Below are 16,736 nucleotides of genomic sequence, written 5' to 3'. Positions count from 1 at the left end.
CACCTTACTCATAACCTAGCATCTCGTCAGGCTTTTGGAAGAGTACATTGCAAGGACGAAGTGAGCATGCTTTAGGCCTTGGCATCGCGGTGCAGGCGGTGGTGCCTGGCTCATTAACAGCTCTGAGGCCTGTGGCAGACGGAGGCCAAGACCTAGGGAGCAGGAGGGATGAGCCACTGCTGGGCTGTGTCTACTCCTACAGCCTCAAAGGGCACAAACAAAGGGAGTCAACTTCAAGACTGCATTCCCCAGAAAGTTAGCCATGAGCCTAGGCAACTAGTTGAGAAACATATGAAAGCACAACCCTGACGGCTGCTGCCTTGAATTAGTCGGTTTTCCTAATGTCTATAAATCCGATGCTCTCCATCCTGAAGGTTTATACCATTACTGTTATTTTTCCTTACAAACTGACTCCTTTGCACGTCCTGGATAAATATAGATGTAATTCTGATACATATTTTGAAGCGTGTTTCTTTCAAATCACCCTCTCTATTTAGCTATCCTAAATATGGAAGCCTGGAACATTACAGCGCTGAGGAGCTACAGAATTACTTGCACAGAGATTCTTGTAATGGTTCTAACCCCAAAATTGCCACTAAGGCAAAAACACAATTAGACTAAGCAGTCAGAGTACAGCAAATATCTGGCTGCTCGGTGCCATTTGTGCACTACTGAGGGGACTGCGAGGTCCAGAGTAACCAAAGGGGTTTATTTTAGGGAAAGACACGTGGCTACGTATTTTAAACAGCTTTGATAACTCAAGCAAAAACATTTCACCAAAGCAGATGTTCAGGCATCCAGTCGGAGGCATGTGAGCAGCATTTAATACCTAGGCAAAGCACACTACGATGCTGGGGGTTGCTCGTATCCAGCGTGAAAACATTGACAAGGTGCTGCCTGACCAGAGAAGTGAAGGGCTGGCTGTGGGCACGAAGCAGCAAGGCGTTTAACTCAGGTTTGGCCACGAACTGGAAGAATCGACGATGGGAGATGGGAGAGCCAGGAGCTGCAGCCTGTTCTGTCCGATGCTATGAACCAGCTCCCGTAGGACAGGCAGGAGGGCACCGTGCCCACCCGGCCCTCACTCGTGGGGCAGGAGGAGGTCACCCCTGCCACTGCCGCATGGGCATCGCGCCGGTACTCGCCGTCGCCCTTACCTCCGTCAGCGTACGTCTCGGTGCCGTAGCCGTCCTGCAGGCCGTTATTCCAGGTACCTTCATACTTGGCTCCGCTGCTCATGCTCTGCCTCGTGCCGTACCGTCCCTTAAAGCCGTGGGTCCACTCGCCCCTGTAAACCCACCGCCCTTTGGTCTCGATTCCCAAGCCGTGCCTCTTGCCTTGGGACCAGTACCCTTCGTAGGTGTTGCCGCTGGGCCACGTGTAGATGCCCACCACCTCGAAGCCGTAGTTCCAGGAGCCCGAGTACTCGCCCTGACCCTTGGGGCCGGTGCAGATGCCGTGCCCGTGGGCTTTGCCCCCTTCCCAGCCTCCGCAGTAGGCGCCTCCATCATCGAAATCGAACCTGCCTCCGCTCATGGCACCGGCTCCCGGGGGGGGGGAGCCCCCCGCCGCCCCCCTCAGCCGGGCAGGGGCAGGAGCCGGGGGCGAGGCTGCCCCATGCTGGGAGGCTCCGGCCTCTGCTGCCGGGCCTCGCCTGGCCGAGGGAGGCCGGCCAGGGGAGGGCAGGGGGCGGGCCGGGCCCCCGGGGGGAGCCTCTACCTGGCGGCCTCCCGGGCAGCGGGGCCCGGCCGGGCGGAGGAAGAGGAGGGGAGGAAGAGGAAAAAAGGGAGGGGGGGCAAAAAAAAAAAAAAAAAAAAAAAAAAAAGGAAAAAAAGAAAAAAAAAAAAAGGAGGGGGGTCCCAAGCCCCCGCCCCAAGCCTTTCCCCGCCCGGAGGGAGGTCAGCGCTGCCCTAACAAGGCCATCGGAGGCCGGGAGCTGCTCCCAAAAATAACCCCGCGGGCCGGCCCCCGCCTCGGGGCCCTTTTATGAAGGAGGAGGAGGGAGAGGCCTCCACCCCCCCCCCCCCCACCTCCGGGCGGGCAGCCAGCAGAGGAGAGGCTGGGAAAGTAAAATAGCCGAAAATAGCGCCTGGGAAGGGGCGAGCTGCTCCCCGGCGGCCTCCCGGGGGCAGGGAGCGCCCGTCGGGGCTGGCTCCCTCCTCAGCTTCCCCCGGCCCAGGCCTGCCGTGTCCCCCGGCCGCTGTGCCTCCTTCGGGGCAAAGCTCCAGCCTCACGCTCAAATAACAGCGGTGCACCTTGGACAGCCTCCCGAGCTGCCAAAGAGGCACTGAGGAAAGCGTGTGTGGCTGCAGGAAAAGCTAAATGTGTGTAAACGTCCCTAAACGACAGAATAGCTGAACATCTTCCTGTGCGGGCACAGGTGAGGACCACCGCTGTGAAGGGAACTACAAAATTACCCAGCCACACAAACGAGGGAATGGGCTCCTTGGATAAGGGACTGACACAATTCACAAGTGCCCCTTGGCAGAACTAGACCACCCCCACCACCCCTTTCTATTTTAACATCAGATCTTTAAATTGACTCATGTCAGAAATTAAAAAAAAAAAAAAATCAACTTTTACACTAGTCATGCTTTTGAGGTGTGCTCTGCACCACGCAGGGCTGGAAATTGATGTTTTCTCCAAGCGAAGCTGGAGGTTTTTGGTTTGTGGCTCCTGGGCAGAGCCAAGCAGCGTGTAGTGACAGGGCTGAAAGCGTTAAGGCAGCACTTGTGGCTGCCCACGGCCCGCTGTTTTGCAGTGTTCCAAGATTTACCAGCCCAAGTATGTTGTAACTGTCCTAGGAGGATGCCAAGTCCAGGACCACATAATTATTTACTTAGAAACTCTTCCTAATTACATAGCACAGTTGTGAACTGATAGACCGCTGTTTAAATATTAATTTATGCACATGGTGGCATTTAGAGAGCCTGTGCTGAGCACTGAATTAGCCACGCAATCAAACTTTAGAAAACACTGAAATCCTGTGTGTAATCAGGCACCACCCAGAGCTCCTCTGATTTCTTCTTTCTGGCAGAAAAATTAACGCTCTGCTTTGAAGGCTGGCGAGGAAAGGACTCAGCCGCACCCAGCCAGCCCCGACTCGGGATGGGGTGACCTCTAGCGGCCCTGCAGCACTCGCTTCCCATCCCAGTTTGCACCAGTTCACCCTGCTTCCCATCCCAGTTTGCACCAGTTCACCCTGCTTCCCATCCCAGTTTGCACCAGTTCACCCTGCTTCCCATCCCAGTTCGCACCAGCTCGCCTCTGTCTCTATTTTTCACACTACCTCCTGGATTTCAATCCACTTTCTATAAAGTGGTATTGAGCACCTGGCGATGCAATCCTAGACCCTGCAAATACAGATCTATGGTGATTATCAAAGAAATGGTAAAAAGCAACGCCATACTGAAGAAAGGTCTCATCGCCGTGATACCTCACGTTACATGCAACAGTGCTGCGGCTGCTACTGGCAAACATTTGGGAATAGTAATTATTATTTGAGAAGTCAGGTCATTTTGCAGCCCAGTCTATTACAGACAACAGTCAAAAATAAATGCCTTGAATTCGAAATAGCAGTAGCAGATACCCAAGAGCAGGGAAACCAAAGACCCAAACACAATCCACAAGGGGTAGCTGTCACTTCAGAACTTTGGGCAATAACAGCTACGTTTGCACGGCCACTCAACTTTGGTAACTATCTTTCCACAAAATACTAGGTACTGCCGCAGAAATGGTCAAACAAACAAACAAACCCGCCCAACACCACCACAAAAAAAAAAGAAATCACAGAGTAACACCGAAGTATTTAGCAGGGAAATGTTTGTCTGTTTTCTCTCCTGACCTTACAGGCAAGAAAAGTTCAAGTACAGCAGAAAATAGACAAACGTAACACTGCTCATCTCCCCCTCACCAAATCATACTGTATGATACGAAGCTCCTTTGCTGTATACATATGAAAATATAAAGTGATTGCGCTTACACATACCAAGTATGGCAAGCTGGTTATTTCTGAAGTATGCTTCAGGAAGAATGTAAGGCTCCACCAATGCTCTGGACTTGGACAAGGCCAGACAATGAAGTGACAATGGCTCATTAAGAAGACTGGAGAGGGCAGAAAATACAGTGCTCAAGATTTCCCTACTATGCAGCTGACAGCCTAATACATTTAGTGTTACATTTGGTGTTTTAAAGCAGGCTGGACAAAGCTGAAGAAACACCGTAAGTTAAGACCTCTGAAGCTGGAAAATGCTGTTTTAGCCTTCCTAAAAATACACTGAACAGAGTCCATCTTATTTTTACTTCTGCTAACTTGAGAAGCAATGCTCCTGAAGAAAGCAGGATATTTCTGCTCCTGCAAACAAGCCTCTAAGGCCTTCTGCACATTCAGTGAAGAGTTACACTTGCTTCATGTTTTCCACTAGAGAACACTACAGAGATCAGGATAACCTCTTGAAAAAGGTTTTCCTTTGATAGTCCGCAATTCCTTTCTAATCAGGCAGCCTAGCAAGCAAATCTTTCCTTTGTTAACCTACCTGCACCGGACTAACTGAACAAAGATAGGTGAAGGAAGTGTGTGTGTTTAGGTGACCATAATTAAGATTCTCTTCAGGTGCAAAGGAATAACAATGTCTCCACCCAGGAAAAGCAGATTCTCCCTCCTGAATTTGCCTGGAGTAGGATTTGTACCAAGCAGAGGATGGGAGATGATCACCCTTAATGAAATAAAATCAGAGGCACAATTGTCCAAAAATGCAAGCCTAAGCATTATAAACTGAGGCCAAAGTGACTTCAAAGAAGCTGAATTACACCAAGTCTCTCACATAAGAGCTCTGAACACCAGGAGACCTAGGGACTCTTCCAACAAACTGAAACAGGAGGATTTTGAAAACGACGTGGAGTTTCCCACATTATCTCTCTCAAATATACGCAGATACTCTTTAAACATGCTTGCTGTTACGCTCACTTCATTAGCTATTCCACGTTTAAACGATAATGCTTAAGCTAAAGTGTTTGTACAGCTGAAATAACGAACATTACCTAGGATGCAAAGAAAGGTTTTTATTGCAAGCACAGTGAGCAACAATTGGATTGCATCTCACATGAATGTGACTGAGGTCACATTTAAATGACCCACACGTCTGTTTTTAGTGCTCCTCATTGTCAGGTGTACATCATTTCTGCCATGTGAGACATTTTCTTTGGAATATACAAGTAATATTCCATGTATCCCGAAAGATCTTCAATAGTCACATCATCCACAAAGGCCCTGGCTTGCTCAGAGCAAGAGCGTGGAGAACTTGATGGAGTTCTTGATGGCAAAGGTTGTGAGTGATCCTCAGCAACTGTTATTCTATCAGGTGCCAACGGGAAAGTGTTCTGCAAGCCAGAGAATTTGTACACTTCCATCTCTTGCCATCGTTTACACTGACAGGCTTTATCTGCACAGGCACATGACTTATTCTTGTTCAGCTTGGACACAGATTGAAAGTCAGAAAGCTCCGTAGTCTTTGTGTCTGCTTTGGATTCTAGAGAAATGACAGCAGGAGAGTTTTCCTGTTTGTTCTCTGATGCAGACCGCACAACAGAAGCTCCTGAAGAATCAACATCATCTCCCTTCTGGCCAACGTCTGGAGCAATACGGCATCGTTCATGTGCACAAGCTTCCTTTGGGATTGGCATCCCAAACCCTGTGCTGTCATCTGCGGCATCAGTCTGGCTGTTGTGCACTACTTGGCTGCACGTGGAATGTGATTTTGTGCTGCAATGGACAAACTTTGGAGGATGAAGAATTGGAGATTGGGAACGCCTGCGACGCTGGTTTCTCACAACTCCTCTTGAAGGCTTCTTCACAGGCCTACCATGGAAAGATTAAAAAAAAAGTGAGTGAAGTTTCACTAAAAGACTTGTTGGATTAAAGGTAGTATCAGGCAAGATATCTAGTGTTTCACACAAGAGCTTTAACATCAGAGTATTTGCTCACTGTCCTGGAATTTGACGTTGTTCTAGTCAAGTACCTGTATAAAATATAATAGAAACACCTGAAAATTAAACCTGAAGTGCGTGCCTTTAGGATTACATAATGAGTAAAGCATGGGAGACAAAATAACCTCCAAGAAAAGGAAAAAGCACAAGATAACAGCACAAAACCAATGACTTAAGGCAAGAGGATAGTTTTGTTTCAGTAGATGTGTGAAGTTCTGAATAGACATTCAAGAAACAAATTCTTTAATCTAGTTCCCAAGGCATACCAACACCCGCAATGTTGAATGGTTATTCCAAGAGATTACCCAAAAAACAGCACTTCACATTTATATTACGAAACATTTATAATGTTTATGTACCTAGAGCTGAACAGCATTTCCTTGCACTTCATATTACTGTAAATGAGAACAGTAGTCACATATGACAAGAAAAAGGTAGTGTGGAATGTTTTTATATAGTGTTTTTAATGAAATAAATGCGGGTCCCTTCTTTAGGGGCCCAGTTAGTGGAAAATTTGGCTATTTAAAATTCACTTTCAATGCAATCACATTTGAAGTAGTCTGACAATCCCTAGATTCTCTTACCCGTGCCAGGTTTCCTTAGAAGTACACACGTTCTTAGGCTTGTTTTCATCTGCTGCTGTTCTAACTAGCGCTCTTGGACTTGTCCCCTCACCAACAGGAAGAGAAGCAGTAGATCTGTGAAAAAGAATGGAAACGTAATAGCCTAGATTGGTTTGCATTATGAATATGACAAAGCTTATGAAATTTCTTTTCCAGAAGAGACTGCTTCAAATCATTTATGGCATGTCTTAAAAGACCTGCCCACAAAGACGACCCAAGTCTGACACATTGCTATGTCAGGAGTTTGTGTAACAAGCTTTCACCGAAGGTGGTGTCATACAGCAAACAGACTGCAAATCCAAACTCCACACCTCAGTGATGAAGCACACAAAATAGCTAAATATCAGAGGAGAGGGGGAAAAACATTACTGGAGAAATGTGCCTCTTTTTCCACAGACAAATAAGCTATTCTTTCCTAAAAATAAATGTTCTTTGGACATAAATAGACTTTGTTTATCTGAAGAACACTCATGTCTTTGTTTAGGACGATGTAAACTAAAACTCTTCATCCTACTGCAAGTTCGATCACTTCAGCAACAGAATCGTGACAGATTTTCAACTTCTATTCAAGCTAGGCATCATTAAAAAAATTCCTAACTTTCCTGGTGCTATAAAACCATCCCAAACTGCCGTTTTCAATGAGCTGTGACAATACCAGAACAATTTTGCCAAGCTGCAGTTTTACATATTAATTTGGAATCGACAAGGACTTTTTTTTCCCAAAGCCTTTTCTTAAATTGCTTTTTAAGCAGGGCAGATCCCCTGAAAAGTGAAAATAAGTCTTTGCACACTGTACTAGGATGGCATTAGCTGACATTTAAGAGGCTAACCTATCAGTCAAGCACCTGCTATTTTCCATTTAAAAAAATATCAACACAGTAGTGAATTGAAGGTCAACAGTAAAAACTTCCGTAATTAAAGTATGCCTGACTTGGGGGTGTGACTGGGGATGCCGAAGTATCGAGAGGCACTTGGGTGGTGATAGATTCCTAATGAGCTTAATTACTTAAATGAAATATAATTTTAGAAGTCCTTCTACTTGCCATTTAGGTTCTAAAGTAATTCCAATTACCAGCTTGATACTTATGTACTGCCTTACTTACACTTTTGTTTCCATCTCCAGTGTAATAGCACCACTGCCAATAGCTTACTGAAATTCAGTACCATACATTTAACATGCAATCACACGCATTTGTCAGCAGGAAAAAAAAAAAAAACACATTATATAGAAGCCATCTGTTTATTTTAGATAAAAAATGATTGTCATTAACAGAAGATGCATTCTGCTTGTGTTCTTCTTCCTGGGACAGTGAGGGTTAAGTGCCATATCTCAGATCTCCCACGAAACAAGACAACACAAAAAGCATTCTTTCCCATTTAGCGTTTTTGGTTATAAACAGAAAATTTGTAAGTAACATCAATGCAAATAGTTTGTGTGGGAATCATGCATTGCAGCTAATGCCCTCCTTTACTGATATGGAAAGAATATTTCTCTCCTGGGAAAAGATGGGAGTTTATTCTCATGACAGGCCTTTAAAGCCATGGCAGTAAGCTAACTTCGAGTACAGTTCCAGTGCCATGGATAAGACCTCTGGCAGCCAGATTCATGCCAAAATTCATTTCAAATATGCTGTCAGATGCTGCTTATTATTAGGTTTGTTTCAAGCCTGTTGGGATCTAATAACAATCGAACGAATCACAATTCTTTGAGAAGTGCAGTCTACAGCTAGTGAACTTACTTCCATTCAACGAGAATGAAGGCTTTCAGTGCCTAACCTTTTGGAATTACCTCGTTCCTTCAGATTTAACAGTAAGGGTGTTCCCTTCCAGTTCATTTGTAGTATGTTAACTCTGTACCTCCCTGTGCTGTTACTTACCCAGCTGCATCAACTCGTAGCTTTTTGAACGCTGTCTGCAGGCTTTCCTCAGCTTCTGTTTTCATTATTGGGATGGTCAGACGCTGACAGAGTCACCATTTACTGCTAAAAGCAGAAAAGAGACGTATCAAAATAAGAACCAATGCCTCACTAAAAGCATTAGTTGCCCAGCAGCATCATAATACATGAAAGTAAACTCAAAACAGCAAACTGCACAAACCTGAGGTCATTCTAACAGAACATTCCTGAAAGTTGCTTCAGAACAAACTTTATGATTCCCAAGAATGGAACAGTCTCTCACACAACTGCACTGGTGAGTTAGCAATTTAAAGTAAAATCTGGTGTCAATGGCATCCTGCATACTAACGTTTAGACAGACTCTTCCATTTGTCTTAGAGCTGCTACCAGGATAGCTCCAGAAAAGGTGAAAGGTGAGAAGGAAAAAGCGACATTAGACACAGACAACTTTATACAACTACAGGACTTGATGTTACATATATATTTTTTAAAAAAACAGACATTTGTTAAGGCAAGATAAAGTGTTAAGCTAAACATTTTTTTCTTATTTCTAGGTCCCAGCCAGGTGTTTGGTTGAAATCCTCCTCTTTACATTACAATTGGATGAAACACCGCAGTGAGTCACATCAGACTCACAGCCTCCTGATGTGCTCTGTGATCAGCTGTAGCTGCTGCCACATGGAGGACCAAAGGACAAAGAATACACTGCTTTTAAAATGCATTAACTTTTTTTATTCAACCCGTTTAAATTTGGACAACCTACATTTAATTTTAATTACATTCCTACTATACCAGAACAATCTAAGTGAGTTAAACTACGTCTGGTTTTGCTCACATACACTGAACTGTTGGAAGAAAAAAAGTAAAGCGGGACTCAAAAATGATGATTTTGCTGTACTCAGTCTTTACAAGGTATTTTTTTTAAAAAAAGTGCCAATAAAAACATTTTCAGGGTTTTCATGATTTTGTTTTCAGTTTGCAAGACAATATGCAGGCAGACAAATTTGGGTTAAACAAACCAGAAGCAGTAAACGTACAACAAAAACTGGTCAAGACTGTGAAAGAATCTGAACAACCAGAATCCTCAACTTTGCTTATACCACCCAAAAGAAAATTTCTAACTGTCTTGGCAATCAAGGATATCCCAATTTCAAGAAAAAAAAAAAGTCTCAGTTCTACACTACAAGCTCAGCATTTGTTGAGGTTTGCCTGGCCACTTAACCTGCTTCGCTTTATACATTTTGAAAAGAACATGCTTTTCATCTGCGTAGTCTCCATTATCACACAAAGTCCTTAAGCAGAAGGTATTTTGCTACTGAGGTCTCTGAAAAACTACTTTTTAAAGAGGATAGAGGTCCAATGGACTGATTTGAGCACTTCTGGAGAAAGAGGGCCATTTGGTGGTAGCCTGGCTGTGTGGGTTGTGAGCAGATCATCAGGCTTTTTTTTTTTTTTCTTCAAAAGCTTCCAAGGGGACATCACACTTGACCAATAACCTGATAACCTTCTATGATGACATGACTGGCTTGGCAGATACGGGGAGAGCAGTGGATATTTTCTACTTTGACTTCACTAAGGTATTCAAACACAAGATTCCAACAAGATCCCCACAAGATCCTGACAGAGAAGCTGAGGAAGCACAGGCCGGATGAGCTGCATGGTTGGGCACAGAGAATGGTGAACAGTGGCACAAAGTCAAGTTGGAAGCAGTAAGGAGCAGGGTACCCCAGCAGTCAATAGTGGGGCCACCCCTGCCTAACACCTTCATCAAAGGTCTGGATGACGGGGCGAAGCGTAGCCCCAGCAAGTTTGACAATGATACAGTATGGGCAGGAGTGGTAAATACACCAAGGGTATCATGCTGCCACCCAGATGGACTTCGACAGCCTGGAGAAAAGGGCTGAGCAAGGGGAACTGCAAAGCCTGTCCCTGGGGAACAACTCCTGGCACCAGTACATGCTGGGGGCCACCCAGCTGGAAAGCAGCCCGGCAGAAAAGGCCCTGGGCATCCTGATGGGTACTTTGGGGAAAACAAACCAGCAACCTGCCCTTGTTGCAGCGAAGGCTCATGGTATGCTGGGCTCCTTTAGGCAAAACGTTGCCAGCAGGTCAAGAGAGGTGATTCTTCCCCTCTGCTCACTGACAGTGAGGCTGCACCTGGACTGCTGGGTCCAGTTCTGGGCTCCCCAGTACCACAGGGACATGGAGCTACTGGGAAGAGTAGGGCCACCAAGATGAGCAAGGGACTGCGGCATCTCTCCTGTGATGAAAGGTGGGGAGCTAGGGCTGTTCAGCCTGGAGAAGGCTCAGGGGGGATCTTAGTGCCTAAAAATACCTGAGGGAAGGGCACAAAGAAGTCAGAGCCAGGCTCTTTTTGGTGGTGCTTGGGGACAGGACCAGACACAAAGGGCACAGACTGGAAAACAAGAAGTTCTGTCTGAATACCAGAAAACACTCTAGGCTTTTTGTAGCGTGGAAAAGAAGAAGTCTAGGTAAAGAAAAAGGAGCCACCAGAACCTCAACAGCTCAGTTGCTTGTGGAGACGTGTGGCTGTAACTTCTGCTCCTGGACAGCCCCATTCCAGCTGGAGGTGGCAGCTCTCCACGCTGTTGTTCCAGCTGCTGGTTGAGCTACAATTCGTTCGAGCAGGCTTTACTGCTGACAGCTCTTATGACACACGCGGGGTAATGTATCACAACAAGCCGAAGGCACACGCTGTCCCGTGACTCACGCGGTGAGTAAACACGAGAGGAAGCGGCCAGCACAGACGGGCGGCGCGGTGCTCGTCTGAGCACGGCGTTGTGTCAGGCCTCTCTTCGTTAAGTTTAAGCCCTGGTAACACACACGGTCCCTGCTCCAGTAAGCACTTTCCTTGCCCCAAGAAGCCTCTTGGAAGTTATGAGCCCAACTACAGCCTTCTCCTTCGGGATACCAGATCCCTGCGGGACACAGACCTTAGCTCAGCAACAGAGCACCACCACGAGCTGCTGCTGGGTGCGGATGGCGTGGAACAACACCGCCAGGCTCTGCCCACGGGCCGCCCCCGCTCCGGGGCAGCGAGGCGCAGCCAGCCCCCGGGGGGGGGGGGAACAGGATTTGCTCCCCCAGCAGCACCCCTCGCTCACCCCGCACAGCCGCCACGCTTCAGCCAGCCTTCCCCTCGCCCTCCTCCTGCCCCCCTCAACCCTCCTCCTGCCCCTCGCCCTCCACCTTCGCCCCCCAGCCCTCCTCTTTCCCCTCTCGCCCTCCTCCGTCCCCTCACCCAGCTCCATCCCCACGCCCCCCACAGTTCCTGCGGGTTAACACCGCGGCCACCGGCCGAAGGCACCCGGCCACCGGCCGAATCTCTACCCTCTCCCTTCGCCCCCCCCCCCGGCTCCCCCAGCCCCGTACCTGCCCGCCTGTGCCCCAGCACCGCCCGGCAACGCTGCTGCGGGGCCCGGCCCGGCCCGGCCCGGGAGGCGGCGGCGGCGGCGGGACGCGAACCCGCGGCCGGAAGGGAAAGGGAGGGGAGGGGGGGGAGGGAGTTAAAAAAAGCCCTGAAGGGCGCATGCGCAGTGCGCTCCGCGCCGCTGACGCCACTTCCTGTTGTGCTCGGGGCCTGCCGCCGCCCCGGCAGCGAGGCGGGAGGGGGGCGGCCGGTGAGCGGGGGGGGGGGAGCGCGGGGCCGCCTCACGGAGCGGGGCCGGGGCGGAGCGGCGGGACCGGGGCCGCCTCACGGAGCAGGGCAGGGCCCCACGGGACGGGTTAGGCCCCGTGTGGTGGCCGGGAGCGGGCGGCGGTGGCCCGGGGGTGGCAGCCCCGGGGGAGCTTTAACCCCTGAGGGAATCTTTATCCCCCCTGAGGGAGGTTCCCCCCCCTCTCCCCCCCTCCGGGAGGTTCTGTCCCCCCAGGGCGGTTTCCCGGGGCGCAGCTCCCGGTGGAAGCCCGTTGGAGCCGGGCAGCCGCCGCAGCGAGGCCCTCCCCGTTCTGTGTTGTAGCTCCCGGCGCATGGCACGGCCCCCCCATGGACCCGGCAGCCAAGGATGAGGAGGAGGAGAGCCTGCAGCTGGCCTTCAAAAAGCTGAGGGTGGACGCGGCAGGGTGAGTGAGCCCGGGGAAGGGCCCTGGCAAGGCATGGTGTCGTTACGGGTCTGTCTGCTGTTGCTTTGAATCTCAAATGTGAGGTGGGAAAAGGCTCCTTGCGCTCCTAGGGGAAGAAAATTCATTGCTTCAAACGAAACATGGTCGTTATAACTGTTGACTAGGCAAAGCAGTACTTTGGTACTAATTTTGGCTCCATATCCGACTGAAATTACACAGTGACAGCATGAAACCATGAAATGACTCGCCCAGAGCAGTGGACCCACTCTAACTGTTGCGGTAGCTTTAGTCACCTTGTGAGATACAGAACTTGTTCATCTATTTATCAAAATGCTGATGCCTTCAGGCTCCTCATTATTTACTGCAGCACATAAGCATTTGCCTGGAGAGCATCTGAAAAAGAGTACTGAAACGTTGTGCTGCTCTAGAGCCTGGCCTCACTGGAAGTTATCAGGCTAAATGTGGACACTGATAAGTTCTTATTTCAGGAGATAACAGAGTAAAATGTCTGTGGACATTTTTATACCCCAAACATTTGATAATGCACTGAATACATAGATAATATGTAGTATAAGCTCGTTCCTTAGCAGCAGAAGATAATAAAATCATGAAGGCTAATACATCGTGAGATGGTTCACTTGAAGCCTTTTGGGAATTCGTCCGCATAAGGGAAAGCTTTTGTATAGATAACTAACGTTGGCTTAGAGCTCATAGCCATCAACACTCTGAACTCATGACCTCCCTTGCTCAATAAAAATACATTTTCATTTACTATTCATTCTCTATATTTGAGGATGTTTTCTGTTAAATGTGGAAAAAAATACCTGTTCTCTAGATCAGAGAGAAGCAAGGATCTGTGCTTACTAACAATACCGCTTTTAAGGTGTTGCCAGTGGCAGGCTGCGTGGAATTCTGGTTGATTCCTGATGATCTCTCTTCAGGCACACAAAGATCTTATTTTGAACAGCTAATACCTACTGACTAGTCTGTTAAGATGAACTTTGGGCAGAGTTCTTGGCTCTCCTGATAGACTTTCAGACACCTTACTTAGGATTTCCTGTCCTGGGTTCTGAATTGCGTATATGGCCATCAGATCCGAAACCATATGCTGATACTTTGTTAAGCATCTCTGTAATTGCTTGCACTTCTGTACTGAACTAGGCACAGAGCACTGTGGTGAGGCACGTGAGGTAAGGTATGTTTGTTGCCTGGATTTCCAGGGCCAGAAGTATTTTTTTTTTCATGACATGTTTATCTGGAAGTTTTAATGAGAAATAAATCGGTAATCTCGTCCGTTGCTGTACCTCATCCACTTCTCTATTGACTATTCCTCAGCTTGCTGCTGTGGGTTCCTGACTTTGCATTTTAGATGAGTAGGAGTCTATCTTTAACTACTATTGTCAGACAGAAATAATTGGAACATGAGTTTACATTCCTTTAATGTGTCATTTTGTTGCTAATAGGGCATGACATCAGCCGCTGGGCATTTTGGCCTTGTTTCCTTACATCCCACCTATTTTTAGGCACTTAACTGTGGTCAACAGAAAAAGGGTGGTTGGACAGATCTCCGTAAGATCCTGTTTCTAACCACTGACTGTAGAGGAAGTCAAGGCTGCAAACTGAATTGTCTTCGCTAAGCATCTAAAGCTGTGAGGCTGAATCCAGAGATCTTTGAAACTGTATGTTGAGGCACCACTGTAACGTGGCATTTTCCTTTTTACTTAGATGTATTGCAGCTCTGTCTGTGGGCGATGGGACGGTTCTCAGGACACCGATCAGAACAGCTGTGGATGGAGCCAAACAACAATCTGTTTGCTCCAAGGAAGCATGGCATGGGTAAAACATCCCGTTAGCTGCACCGTACATGTATTGATTGAGACATTTAAACCTTGCGTACTGTTTTCACTGAAAGTTGTTAATTATGTGGTTGAACATATCTCTCCTTCCTATTGCAAATATTTACCATAACTGTTTGATACGATGTTAAGAGGCTTTTATCAAGTACTTACAAAAAATAATAATACTGCCTCTTATCAGAGAGAAGGTACCTAAAACTTTCTTTTCCACTAATCTCCTCAGAGGTCCTTCTCTTCAAGTCTTAAATGATCGCACCCTTCTCTCACCACCTTTTGGGGTTCTTTTATTTTTGTTTTGACGTACCTGGATATTCAGTGTTATTCTGCCCGCAGCTCTATCTGATACCAGGTTCTGCGTTACAGCTCAGTTTGGGATGACAGGCACCTTCAACAAAAGATTTTGGGGGAAGTACCTTTAAAACGGGGGTTGTTACACATCTCTCCTTCAGGGGAGCTCCAGTTCGTTCAGACTCCTCCACTGTTCCTGCCAGAGATTGTATGCCACCAGCAGCTGATCTCTCTAAGAAGCAAAAAAAAAACAAACCATTATATACACACACACATATTTAGATATACACGGTTAGCCACATTTTAGAGCTTTTTGAGCTTTGGCCTAAATTCTGTCCTACCTATTACCTACCTATTGACCCCTTACAACCCTACAGGTGTGTGAGAAAGCCTTCGAGAGGATCGGCGAGAGTTCCACGTCGCAGACGTTCCAAGTCTCCTGTTCTGCATCCCCCCAAGTTTACATACTGCAACGTGAAAGCCAACAGCCAGCTGAAACACAAAACCCAGTCAGACACAAAGAGTAACGTCACTTCAGACATTTTTGTTCCAGCAGAACACGGTACAAAGGATGGGCACGATTCTCACTTTGAGACCAGCGATGACAGAAGAGCCAGAACTGAACCTCTGGAAGCTTCCACCACTCAAGAGCCTTTGGGGAAGTTGAGGGAAAATTGCCTTGGTCTCTCCTCGTCCTTCGAGACTAGCTTGCATTCAAGCCAAACCTCAGATTTCCAGTCCTTATCCATGCTTAGCAATGGCAAGCAGTGCCCTTGTACGGACAAGAAATGCCAGTGCAGACAGTGGCGCTCCATGGAAGTGTACTCTTTCTCTGGCTTACGGAGCGTCCTGTCCGAATGCGAAAAGGCCGTCCTGGGAGTCCGTGCCCACTCGCGTCAAAGCAGGTCCCCGTGTGGAACGGCCGCGTCGGGTTCTCCCAGGTCGTGTTCTGAGCAAGCTCGAGCCTTTGTGGATGATGTGACTATTGAAGATCTTTCAGGCTACATGGAATACTACTTATATATTCCTAAGAAAATGTCCCACATGGCAGAAATGATGTACACTTGACTGAAAGCAATAGAGAACCAAGATTCAGAATTTGGAGTAATGGTTGGGTTAAATGCCTTGTCAGTGCCATGTTTTTGCTGTTTTGTGTTTGATCAAATGTTTCTTTGCATCATACAGTTTAGTTTTCTAATAAAATAAAAAATGGAATATAGTTTCTGAGCTTAGTTCTAAAAAGGATGCACTAAAGTCTCTAAATACCTTAACAGAAGCACTGTAGATCAAACAAACTCCACTTGTTTTTTGGTTTGTGCTGTGGATATTCAAGCTCTGTACTCTGTTCTCACTGTGTCTTTGGAAAAGAACCTTTTAGGTTTTGTTCTGAAATTTTGCAGTGTTTGGAAAGTTCATTCTTAACGTGTCCCAATACATAGAGAAATGTTTCATGGCTACAGCTCTGTCCTCCTCATCCTGCTCTAGGAAGAAGAATGAGAAGGCATTCAGTATTTTGGATAGGATGCATCTCCTTTCCTCGAACGCTGCCTGGCTCCTTTTCAGTTGGATCAATTGGGAATGCTTCCTCCTCGCAGAATTGTAGGAGGTCCGGAGTGTGTGGGTGTGTGCTTGGACCCTTTTGTAACTTAACTAGCTCAGTCTTAAGCAGTTCTATTTTTCTGCAGATAAGTGAAGCTCTTAGAAGCAAAAATATATTTTGTTATTTGTGCTTTACAGATGGAATGATTTAAGGGAGAGCAAAGCAGGCTAACCGTTTTTTGGGCCGTGCTGTCTCAGGTGTGGAGATCGTGGAGCCAACTATATGCACTGTTTCTGCATGTTTGATACACAAAGCAGTTTGGAGCTAGGGCAAACAAGGATTGTGTATCATACAGGCTTTGTGGTGTAGAGCTATGACATTCCATCTGGTTGAAAATACTGAAATACAATTGTTGCTGAGACTTGCATTAATAAATGTTTGTCAAAACCCAACAAATTAGAGCCTG

The 16,736-nt window shown here is 47.1% G+C and overlaps 3 protein-coding genes and 1 long non-coding RNA gene across 4 annotated transcripts in view; 1 reads left to right on the top strand and 3 right to left on the bottom strand.

The window, feature by feature from the left end:
• The window catches only part of JPH2 (junctophilin 2), a 28,416-nt gene extending 26,745 nt beyond the window's left edge, over positions 1–1,671 (bottom strand). Inside the window, exon 1 of the mRNA XM_035344067.1 lies at positions 1,158–1,671. Coding sequence (XP_035199958.1) covers positions 1,158–1,536 — 379 coding nt within the window. The 5' untranslated portion in view covers positions 1,537–1,671. The remainder of the gene's footprint in view (positions 1–1,157) is intronic.
• A 3,370-nt stretch (positions 1,672–5,041) lies between these two features.
• Positions 5,042–11,927, bottom strand: LOC118176532 (oxidative stress-responsive serine-rich protein 1-like). Its single transcript, XM_035343548.1, has 4 exons — positions 11,897–11,927; positions 8,486–8,590; positions 6,570–6,683; positions 5,042–5,857 (listed from the first exon to the last, which is right to left on the bottom strand). Exons 2-4 carry the CDS (start codon positions 8,548–8,550, stop codon positions 5,164–5,166), a joined length of 873 nt encoding a protein of 290 aa, XP_035199439.1. The 5' UTR covers positions 8,551–8,590; positions 11,897–11,927; the 3' UTR covers positions 5,042–5,163.
• Positions 11,928–12,190: 263 nt separating this feature from the next.
• Positions 12,191–16,726, top strand: LOC118176531 (oxidative stress-responsive serine-rich protein 1-like). Its single transcript, XM_035343547.1, has 4 exons — positions 12,191–12,250; positions 12,484–12,586; positions 14,312–14,422; positions 15,108–16,726. Exons 2-4 carry the CDS (start codon positions 12,510–12,512, stop codon positions 15,796–15,798), a joined length of 879 nt encoding a protein of 292 aa, XP_035199438.1. The 5' UTR covers positions 12,191–12,250; positions 12,484–12,509; the 3' UTR covers positions 15,799–16,726.
• Positions 14,570–15,201, bottom strand: LOC118176533. Its single transcript, XR_004755454.1, has 2 exons — positions 15,083–15,201; positions 14,570–14,962 (listed from the first exon to the last, which is right to left on the bottom strand). It is a non-coding gene; the product is annotated as an uncharacterized LOC118176533 (long non-coding RNA).
• Positions 16,727–16,736: the final 10 nt, after the last annotated feature.

The sequence above is a fragment of the Oxyura jamaicensis genome, chromosome 20 (assembly GCF_011077185.1).
Source record: "Oxyura jamaicensis isolate SHBP4307 breed ruddy duck chromosome 20, BPBGC_Ojam_1.0, whole genome shotgun sequence".
Taxonomy (NCBI): domain Eukaryota; kingdom Metazoa; phylum Chordata; class Aves; order Anseriformes; family Anatidae; genus Oxyura; species Oxyura jamaicensis.
The sequence above is the reverse complement of the archived record's forward strand: the minus strand, read 5'-3'. Positions and strand labels throughout refer to the sequence as shown.